General features: G+C 35.2%; 1 protein-coding gene across 1 annotated transcript; it reads right to left on the bottom strand.

The window, feature by feature from the left end:
• Positions 1-3,097: 3,097 nt before the first annotated feature.
• LOC111890710 (late embryogenesis abundant protein B19.4) lies at positions 3,098-4,010 on the bottom strand. Its single transcript, XM_023886791.2, has 2 exons — positions 3,795-4,010; positions 3,098-3,683 (listed from the first exon to the last, which is right to left on the bottom strand). The coding sequence occupies exons 1-2, from the start codon at positions 3,910-3,912 to the stop codon at positions 3,340-3,342; spliced, it is 462 nt and encodes a 153-aa protein (XP_023742559.1). The 5' UTR covers positions 3,913-4,010; the 3' UTR covers positions 3,098-3,339.
• Between the last annotated feature and the right edge of the window lie 7,100 nt (positions 4,011-11,110).

Here is an 11,110-nt window from a genome sequence, read left to right as displayed (position 1 = left end):
AGTTGGTTATTGTGTATTTTAGCATTTTATCAATGTATTTGTATCCTTCATCATTTGCGAGCATTTAGGGAGAGATTGTTGGAGTAGGGAAATGATCTACAAATAATGAGTGATAAGTTAGGTTATTTTATTCTTTTTATTGTATGTAAGTTACTTATCTCTATAAATAGAGAGGGAGTGGTCATGTATTATGTGTGTACCAAAAATTTAGTCCTCTAGTTAGAGAGAGTGTGTTGTAATCTCTCCCACGAATTGTTTTTCATTTTCATATTGTAACTCTTTCTTTCAAGTAAAATTATTGGATTACTCATCTCATTGTGTTCTCATATTTTTGGCATCGTTAAATCTCAAGATCTTATTATTCCGCACAAGCCAATCATCAAAATGGGCTCCTACAATATGTATGGTAAGTGGTATTTTGGGGAACTCACTAAGCTTTGTGCTTACGGTTATGTGTTTATAGTTTCAGGTACATACGGTTGCAAAGGAAAGAGCCTGGCGTGACTGCACATCATCGCCCAACGTTTTCCGCATTGGCTATTTATGACTTTTACTCTGATGAAAAAATGATTTAATTATTGTAACTGGATTTAGAACATCACAATTGTATAGTTTAAGTGTTTTTAAAATAAAAATTTTACTCTTAATTTTTGGGAAGTTACATCATCGGACTGGAATACCCCCGGCCTACAGCCTCCCGATTGGAATGCCCCGTGTTTGTTGGCTTGCCGCCTCAACCCAACCGCTCCTCTCGAGCCTTCATACCTACAATTTATAGTCGGCCCGCACCTGGTATCTTGGCCAACAACACACAACAGGACTCTCTCAACCTCATCTACTACCATATGTCGACATATATACAATCAAGGATCAAGTAGGCACATAATACTGGCGATTATCAATCATACAACTCACTACCGCCTACTAGACCCCTCACAGTACAGTGCTCCGCTACCCACTAACCTCCATTGTGTAACCATAAGTAAACAGAGGTGAGATAGCCACCCGAACAAATGATCCTACTCTAGAGCCACAACAAACAAGGAACATGCAAAGTCAAACTAGACAAAAAGTCAACTGTCAACGGTCAACGAAAGTCAACTGTCAACTGTCCCTCACAACGTGACCATCTAATGCTCACGTCGTGAGCTACTAAAGGACAAAATAATTGAAACTCCTTGATCCTCATGACGTGACGGATATATATTCTCGCGTCATGAGATTTGTCTGAATGAAATTTTTGATGAATAAACTCCTTAATCCATTAAGTCTTTAATCCTTCTTCTCCAGAAGGCTTCCTAATGCCCCAAAGACCATAAAAACCGATGCTTTAAGGTCTTTCATGTCCAATTCAATACTTGAGCTCAAATTAGGGCATTCATGAAGAAAAATAAGGTCAAAACTCAAGCATGATCTCAAACATTACCCAAACTTAGATCCATCACATAGAATCACCAAAGGACTCTAAGGATATATAAAATTGCCAACTTTATGGAGTCTCAACACTCTAACTCATCTAACCATGGGCAATTATGCATAAAATCCTAGATCTAGCAACAAGAAATCTCAAAGCTTGAATCTTGGTTACTGATAATGGTCTAAAGATGTTGCTGGAAGATGCAAATGAAGCTTTCAAGCTGAATCTATGCTCCAATGGTGATCTCTTCTTCTTAAGGCCACCAAAAACTCAAGAATCACAAGGAGAAGCTAGGGTTAGGGTTTTACTATACTCGAGGACAAAGGAAGTTGTAAATGAACCCTAAAATGAGGTTTATAGGGTTTAAATACGAAATGAAACCCTAAAAATCATGAGCTTAGGCTGCAGCACATCTCACGTCGTGAGCCCATATGGCTCATGTCGTGAGCTCAGTTAAATCAACGTTTTTCATTTAATCACTTGTCATCGTGACCTCTCTATGGTCGTCTTAACATCTGGTTTTATCCAAAAATCATGCATTCGACTCCTTGAAGCCGTAAACTGATTCATACTGCAAATTGAGTGTGTTGAATCGAATGGAAAAGAAAAACTTCTTTTTATTCTTAAATAATCATTTAAATATCTTTCATAGGACTTTGTAGTAGAACTCACTGCATTAGGAAAAAATATGTGAAATATAAAATAATGGTGTCCAAAAAATATGTGAAATATAAAATAATGTTGTCGCAGTGCATTGAATTCACTTTGTTCCAACGGAGCTTTAACTTGTGGACATCTTTCACGATTACTTTGATGAGTATTTTCGTACAAAATTACATGTTGGTCCTCCATAGACTCCCGGATATTAAAGGATATTAAAGATATATCCATCTCATCAGATTTTGCGCCTCAAGTCTAAGATACATCATGCACATTAGATGGCCAGATAAGCAAATATCACTCCACTAGGTTCTCATCATCTTAAAAAATAGTGTTCCACTACTGAGAGATCATAGCCTCACTCACGGACCACAGTTGATAGTAAGTGGGGGGAAGAAAAGAGATACAAAGAAAAGAAGGAATGAGAGAAATTATGAGCAAGCATAGCCTCACTCACTGACCATTTGCCACCTCAATGTATCGTTGTAGTGTCTGTATTCATGTATTACAATGTAGCGTCTGTATTACAAGTACTCGCGCGATAATTAGAAGATTATCATCCATAAGAAAGATGATTTTATGAACGGTGACATGATTAAGGACCGGAATAATAAACAATTGGATTGAAAACGAGAAAGGAAGAACGTACAATTGCAATGAAAATGAAAAAAAGACGAGCGTCTGTTGGTTTCAATTTGCGATGTTTTGGTTCAGTTTTTCGACGAGGAAAACATGAAAAAACTTTCTATCTATGGTGTGGTAAATATTCATAGAAGTATAATAGCGTCGTAAATATTTTCTGAAGACTACACTTGTGAGCATAACTCACGTGCCGACCAGTGTTTTGTGCCCGCAACCGAGTCTGTGACTCGTTAATTTGTTCCCCTGTTTGCTATATTAATTTGGAAAGAAGTTAAATCTTACTATGTGTATGCATCTCTTTATTTACATTTATATAAAAAATTTGGTAGCCGCTGACGAACATAGCTGATAAAAGCCTGCATTCTTATCAAAAACATGTACATAAACATATCCGATATTTCATTAGTTGAACACTACAAGTGCACCACCTACCAACATCATCAAAAAGGTACACCGTGCAAAACCTAATACCTTCCTTCTACACCAAAACCACCCGAACCCAGCATATTTACAAAAACTACTACTACTGGATACATATATAATACTTGTCATAAGCACACACTGCTAGTACTACTGTTGGACATATAATGCACGTCATGAGCACACACTGCTATATATGCTCAGGTCTTGGTTCGATATTTGGACTCATCGATCTCGATACCTTCTTCCTCAACACGCTCTTGACTAGACTTGTCTTTAGTACTCAGACCACCTTTACGTCCCATTTCATGGTACCCTTCACTCCCCATCTGCTCCTTACGAGTCTCCCCACCCTTACTTCCCATCTCCTTGTACCCTTCGGTGCCCAGCTGCTCCTTCCGAGCCTCGCCTCCCTTGCTGCCCATCTCCTTGTACCCTTCGGTCCCCAGCTGCTCCTTCCGAGTCTCACCGCCCTTGGTGCCCATCTCCTTGTACCCTTCGGTCCCCAGCTGCTCCTTTCGAGTCTGCCCTCCCTTGCTCCTTCCTAAATGTAATTTCAACACATCATCAAAAGTAAGCAGCTTGAAAAGAATCATATAATATAAATATCCGAAGCATACAAGAAACGGAAACCAAAAAGTAAAGAACTAGAAACCTTCAGCAAGATGCTCTTGTGCTTCCAGGCTTTTGCCCCCTGTGCCACCAGGCACGACGGTCTCCCCTTCTTTGGCCTTGGCGTCCAAGTCCGACCTTCTCTCTTGAGCTGATGCCATTCTTTCAGTTTCTTCTCGACTCTCTAAACTTCAAACTTTAGTTTTATCGTTTATTATAGTGGAATGATAATGATACTTTCGTACTATGTGTTGGTCATCTGAGCTGTTGTATATATAGGTTTGAAGTAGTGAAGAGGCAGATGAATGAAGGACTGACACGTAAAACAGCCGGGTAAGATGACGCGGCAATTGGGGAGATAGTTAAGCTGTCGTATAAGGCCACGCACTTGATTAGTCACTATTTACTGCATTGCTCGTGTTCTTATCTTTCCGTTTAATTATAATAATAATTTTTTCTTTGAAATTATTGTAACGAGCAGTGATGGAGTGATGGACAGTGACGGGTTTATTAACTAGATACTAATAAATCAACTGTATATTGAAATATGTATATGTAGAATAATTAGAAAAAACAAAAATATAGATAAGACGTATTTTTCAAACGTCGTTTGTACTTTTTTCCAACCATAATGACTATTGATGCAAAAAAGTTAAAGTTAGGACTTAAAATGCATAACTATGCAAACCAAAGGGACCAAAACTATAATTTAACCATCTTGTAAAAAATTTAAAACTTATACCTAATACAGAGAACAATAGAAATCATAGATCATAGAGACCAAAACTATAGATTAACATTAAATATATATACGAACCAAAAGTATAATCATTCGTTTGAAAAAAAAAAAAAAAAAAAAAAAAAAAAAAAACAAACTAATAGGGACCAAGATTGTAATTCATGCATAAAATCTAATGTAATATAGTCCTTTTTCTAAAGATAAAATTACATAAATGGTCTAGTTGGTGAAAACCACCGTGAGTCCTAAGAAATTTTTAACTGGTTGATCCTTGAAAGCTGAAACATTACATCGAAGGTCTTTATGACTAACATCGTTAGAAAATGAAAATTAAGTACTTGTGAAATTAGCAACTCACTTTTTTCTTTTTAAAATTGTATCCTGAAATGTTTGTATGTAAAATAGTTAAATAAAAAAACAAAAATAAAGATAATAACTATTTTTAAAAACAAATAATATATAATTTATAATAAAAAATGGAGTAAAATTGTCATTTTATAGCATAAAAGAGGAAGTTTCACATTTGATTGGACCAAACTTGTTATTTTGCTATCCATAATGACTATTAATGTAAAATTTTCACAGGTTGGACCTAGAGTGAGTAATTGTGAAAACCAAAGGGACCAAATCTGTAACATCCGGGTTCCCAGGTATTATGTTTTGTTCTTTTATTTTTAGATATTGTGGGGGGGACTCGGCGAGTTGGCGTCTAAACTCGCCGAGTATGGTCGCGGATTCGTATGCGAGTTCACAGCTGGACTCGGCGAATTCTCGAGTGGACTCGGAGAGTCCACGTTGTTTAATGAAACCCTAATTTCCAGGGTTTGAGACCTATTTAAAGGGCCTTATGGCCGTCATTTGCGGCCACCAACCCCCAGAGAGAAACCCTAAAGAGATCTAGAGCGTTTGTGAGGAAGGAGAGGCCAATCTTGAACTTTTGTGGGTGTTTTTGCAAGAAGGAAGTGTTCAAGGCAAGAGGAGGCTGAAGGAGGTGCGATTTTGGTGGTTTTTGAGCTCATAGAGATTGTATTGAGGTATTATTCTCGGACCTTCTTCAGTTTTGATGTTGATCCTTTGAGTTAAGGTTTTCTAACCCTTTTAGAGGTGGTTTATGTAGAGCATTTGGTTCCTTCTCGAGTTTGTGTTCTGGATCTGGACCCAAAGATGTCCAAAGGCCTTAACACTTGGAGCGTTATGAGTCCTTTTGGGAGCCATGGGCTAGGAATGTCATTTTTGGGGCTAAGTCACCATTTTGGACCATTTAGATGAGATGTGTGTCAAGGTCCGAACTTTACGTGATTATCATGCTTGGGGAGGCCAGATCTATGATTATATGGAACAGATCTGACCTCAGAAGTTGTATTGAGTTTGTGCATGGCATGAACTCGCCGAGTCTGAAGAACAGACTCGACGAGTAATATGAAGGTTACCCGTTAATCACTCAGTGAGTGGACTTGTCGAGTTTGGGGAATGACTCGGCGAGTCAGGGAGAGTCAGGGGGACTGAGTTCAAGTTGGAACTCGCCGAGTTGTTCTTGAGACTCAGCGAGTTGAGTTGGGGTGGCCCCGCGATTCATGCCAGGTGGAACTCGTCGAGTCAACGTGCCAAGAGAGGGTCTAAGAGAGTTAGTGGACACGTGTAGACTCGCCGAGTTGGGTCAAAGTTTGACCGTTGACCTTGTTGACTTTTAGGGTTGAGTACAGTTGTATTTATGAGAGTATTACTTTATGTGATTAGGCGGAGGCTAGATCACACTTCTTCCGAGTCAGATATTTACCGAGACATCGAGGTGAGTCTTCTCACTATACATTTCATAGAGTGGAAACCCTGAGCAGACCGGAGGGTCTTATGTGTTATGTGTTATGTGCTTGTGTATATGTGTTAGTGATATATGTATGCTATGTGGTATAGACCGGACCGGAGGGTCCAACGAGACAGACCGGGTCGGAGGACCCAACGATACGGAACTGGAGGGTTCCTCTGATACACATCGACCGGAGGGTCGTATTATAGCCTCGAGTGACATATGTGTTGTATGTGGTATTTTGGGGAACTCACTAAGCATTTATGCTTACAGTTGATGTGTTATGTGTTTCAGGTACTAGTGATGAGCGCAGGAAGGCGCCGACATGAGTCGTACACACACGCATTGGAGTTTTTGTAGAGATTCTGAGAAGATGTTTTGTGACAATAACATTTGATACAATGTGTTTGACATTATTTTATGAATGAATGTTTTAAAAATGAAAAATTATTTTGAAAATTTATGTCATTACAAAATCATAGAGACCAAAAATGTAATTTTACATTATGGATCAAAAGTAAAATCAATTCATTCGTAAATAAAAACTAATAAGGACCAAAATTCTAATTCAAACATAAAATTACAGGGACCAAAAGTGTAATTTAGTCATTTCCTAAAGATAAAATTATGTAAATGGTATTAGGAAATACACTTTGAGTTTATGAGAATTTTTAACTTGTTGGTCCTTAAAATTTTGAAACGCATTGAAGTTCTTTATGGCTAACACCGATTAAATGCTAGTAAAATTAGCAATGTAGTGTCCTAAAATTTCATATCAAAATTTTCTTTTTAAAAGTGTAATTAAAACAGGAAAGGTATTATCCATACATATTGATATGTTTGTTTCATAAAAAAAAGTTTTTTATTTTTAATTAATTGTTTCGGATTCCGTAGATCTTACATCGTTCGAAAAAAATCAAGATATACATTAACTTATTTAATAATTTCAAATAATTTTAGATTAATATTTATTCCGAGTCTTTTCATAATCTTTCAAATCAAATATTCAAAACAAGAAGTTACAATTGGTCAAATAAGATGACCAAGTTAGATATTAAAATGAATACTTATGACATGAAAATGTAAATCTAAATTATTATTATGAGAATTTCTCGTAATAATAATTTAAATTCTTAGAGCAAGGATAAAAAAGATTATGTTAAAATAATATACTTATAATTAATTATAAAAAAACATATTCTTCAAAATGTCTTTTTATGTATTTTTATATCTTTCAGTTAGCATATCAGGTTGTTTTTATCAAAAATTATTTTTTATCAGCTAACTTATAATTTAACAGCTAGTTTTTCAATTAACAACTAATCTTTCAACTATAGGCTAGCTAGTCAAACAAAGTCTTAAATGAACAAATGTAATGTTGGTGGATGTTTCTATAGACACATCCCCTCAACTTTCAGAAATAACACTTTCTACCTCTTGCATCCTTTTAACTTTCATAAAAAAAAACACTTTTCACCAATATATTTTTATGAAATATCATTTTTAATTCCTTTGACTTTAAACCTTTTAAAATGTCACCCTCTTTATTTTTTTAAAGTTTCCTGTTGAACCATGTAGTATATATATAATATGATTTTCCTATATTTTCCAGCCCTCTACTTTATAAGATGTTATTTTCACTCCTTCGCCTTTGAACTTTCTGAAATGTCACTTTCACCCCCATTTATTTTCGAAATTTTCTTGTTTAACCCACGTAGTATATATAATAGACAAAACCTTGAAAAAATTGGATATATGGTCCTTTTGAGCATGTTTCGTTGTGTATTTGGTCCCTTAAAAAACTGAAAAGACTAATATACCCTTCATATATTTATTTTTTGTTTTTCTTTCATTTTTTAAAGTTGTTATAAATATAAAAATAGGGCTCACAAATCGAGTCATCTAAGATAAACAAAATCCTCAAACATCGATTATCTCTATCTCCTTTTTTTATTCTCTCTCTCACCCTCACCCTCTCCCTCTCTCTCTTTTCCAGCTGAACAATGATAGAAATGTCCCTATGAGACAATCATCAAACATCATTTATCTCCATCTCCGTCTTCTATTCTTGGTTGTTTATTACCTCACACATGTAGATCTGATGAAGGAAGATGAATCAAGCATGTCATCATCTTCTCACCATCTACACGCCTTCGTCGTCACAGCCCAACACCATTGCTACCATCATCTCACAACCTACAAAATCATATTTGAATATATGATACAAGGAACAGGGAAAGTGTGGCTACGATTTACACGTAATAACAAAGAGATATATACGTGAAGGTGTAAATGTTTAACCAAACATGATTCCTTTTGTCCTTTTTGTTGGGGACAGCTGGAACATGCACATAAAAAATCACATCTTCATCCCATAAATACTATTATTTAGTTGAAGCTTGATCCAAGCAAAAACAATCAATTGTTATTAATCATTGTTGTTGATTTTATTGTATGAAGACATAAAGAGAGGAGTGGCTATGATTCACACCACCAGATCGCCTTCGTCATTATCATTTAGCATATCTTCTTGTTCAAAATTGAATGAGAATAAGAGGATCCTTGAGAGGTGTGATCGAAAACACACATACAAACATATAAATCGACCCATCTGTAGATCTTCAACATTTTTTTCATAAATCGAGTCATCTAAGATAAGCAAAATCCTCAACTTCGCTCAATAGACTTGCCTATAGATCTTCAACTAGCCTACACAAATATGTTTTGTTTTAAGATCATCGATTTCATTTGTCTTGGATTCAACCACCCCATGTAGCTTCAAAGCCTACAGGTTTTCCCACTTGAAATCAACTAACCTAGCTGAGATGGTGTTCTCATGCTCTGGTGGCGGAGGTTGAAGTTGAGGTAGCGATTCGACTATTTTAGGCAGCGGTCTGACAATAGTGGCCTAGAGTGGTTTAGGGTTTTCTTACAATCAAAGAAAGGATGAGCCATGTTCTTATGCCTGGAAAAGAAAGAGATAGATAGAAAAATAAAGAGAAGAAAAAAGTGAGAGAGAAGTTAGATGTGGGCCCTATGTTTATATTTAATAAAACTTTAAATTATATAGTAAAAAACATTAAAAAAAAGTATAAAAGGGCTATTTAGTCTTTTTATTTTTCCGATGGACCAAATACATAATAAAAGATGCTCAACGGACCATCTATCCAATTTTTTCCAGGTTTGGACGTGTTTCCTGAAAAAATGCAAACAACATGGAGTATTTTTGCAGTTTTGTCTATATAATATGATTTTCCTAAAGTTACCACCCCTCAACTTTGTCAAATGTTACTTTGACCCCCCTCAACTTTGAACTTTGTAAAATGTCACTTTCACCTTCTCGACTTTCTAAGCTTTCATATTCACCCCATCCACCAAAAATTTAGTCAGTGATATCGACCTTGTATATTTATCTACCACCCTCAACTTTGTCAAATTTCACTTTGACCTCCATTGACTTTGAGTTTTGTCAAATGTCATTTTCACCCCCTAATCTTTTTAAAGTGTTATGTTTACCCTATCCACTGACAGTTTAGTCACCTGTACCGACCTTGTATATTTATCTACCAACAAAATGTAGCGCTACCTAACCTTTATCAATATAATCATCAATTTTAAATTTACAAGACGTATTGGTCTCACCGCAATACGTAGAGAGCAAAATGGTAGTTATATATTAAAACCCAAGCGAGTGTTTCACCGACAATTAGCACCCATCCACTTTTTAAAATGATATTTTTTTAACCCTCTATTTTTAAAATACTTTTTAAAATAACATTTTCAATTACTTTACTTTTTTAAATGTCACTTGGACCCCTTCATTTTGAACTTTGTAAAATATAATTTTCACCCCCTTCATTTTGTAAACTTTCCTATTTATCCTCTTTAGCATGCATAAGCTAATTTCCTTAATAATTTTTTTTCATTAACTTAAAATAATAACTAACTTTTTACGTGCTTATGTGTATGTATGTATCGATATAAATTCGACATGGTTAAAATTTCGACCTAAATTTAGAAGTCATGTTCCTTAATAACTCCGTCTTTATTTTTATGTACATTTCCTATGTATGAATCGGTCACATATAATACATTTTTTATTATTTGAATTTACGTTCGTTAACTTAAAAAAATCTTACTTATTTTTATGTACATGCCGGTATAAATTTAGTTTCTTTGTGTTTCCATTCTTATTTTTATATACGTTTTCTACGTATGAATTTTATCAAATATAATACATTTTCATTTTGACGATATATATTGGAGCTAGTCAGTAATACGATATTATATATTTATCTACCAATAAATGCAATGATATCTAACTTTATCAACACAATCATCAAAACCCATATTCGGCTTAGGGGAGTGGTGTCATGTTTGTCACACTAAAAGTGTTGTCACCTCATTTTTGCCACACCACTTCATCATCTTGCCATTTAGGAGGAGTGGGTAGCGACACTTTTTGTCAATTTAAATATTTTTAATTGCAACAAATTAAATAATAATAATAATAATAATAATAATAATTATTATTATTATTATTATTATTATTAAAAATTTATAGTCTTAACCTTACACACTTCAAAACGAAAAGAACGTACAAACATAACTAGTTAAACACTTAGAAAATAAAAAGTTAAACCACCATAGCTACTACAAACCAAAGGACATCGTCATCGGAAATTTGGACTTCTAAATCAATGACTACTTACGCGTTAAGATCGATGTGGTCAACAGTCCAAATATATTCCTTTAAGTCTATGCAAAGATCATGATGAATCTCAACATCATGAATTACCCATCTTCTTGTCAAGTA

The sequence above is a fragment of the Lactuca sativa genome, chromosome 5 (assembly GCF_002870075.4).
Source record: "Lactuca sativa cultivar Salinas chromosome 5, Lsat_Salinas_v11, whole genome shotgun sequence".
NCBI classification, from domain to species: Eukaryota; Viridiplantae; Streptophyta; class Magnoliopsida; order Asterales; family Asteraceae; genus Lactuca; species Lactuca sativa.
Note: the sequence above shows the minus strand (reverse complement) of the source record. Positions and strands in the feature narration are given on the sequence as shown.

Excerpts from the sequence above, each read along its gene's own strand:
- LOC111890710 (XM_023886791.2), bottom strand. The coding sequence starts at position 3,912 with ATGGCATCAGCTCAAGAGAGAAGGTCGGACTTGGACGCCAAGGCCAAA. Across the intron at positions 3,684-3,794 it reads ACAAGAGCATCTTGCTGAAG|GAAGGAGCAAGGGAGGGCAG; the intron begins GTTTCTAGTTCT and ends AATTACATTTAG.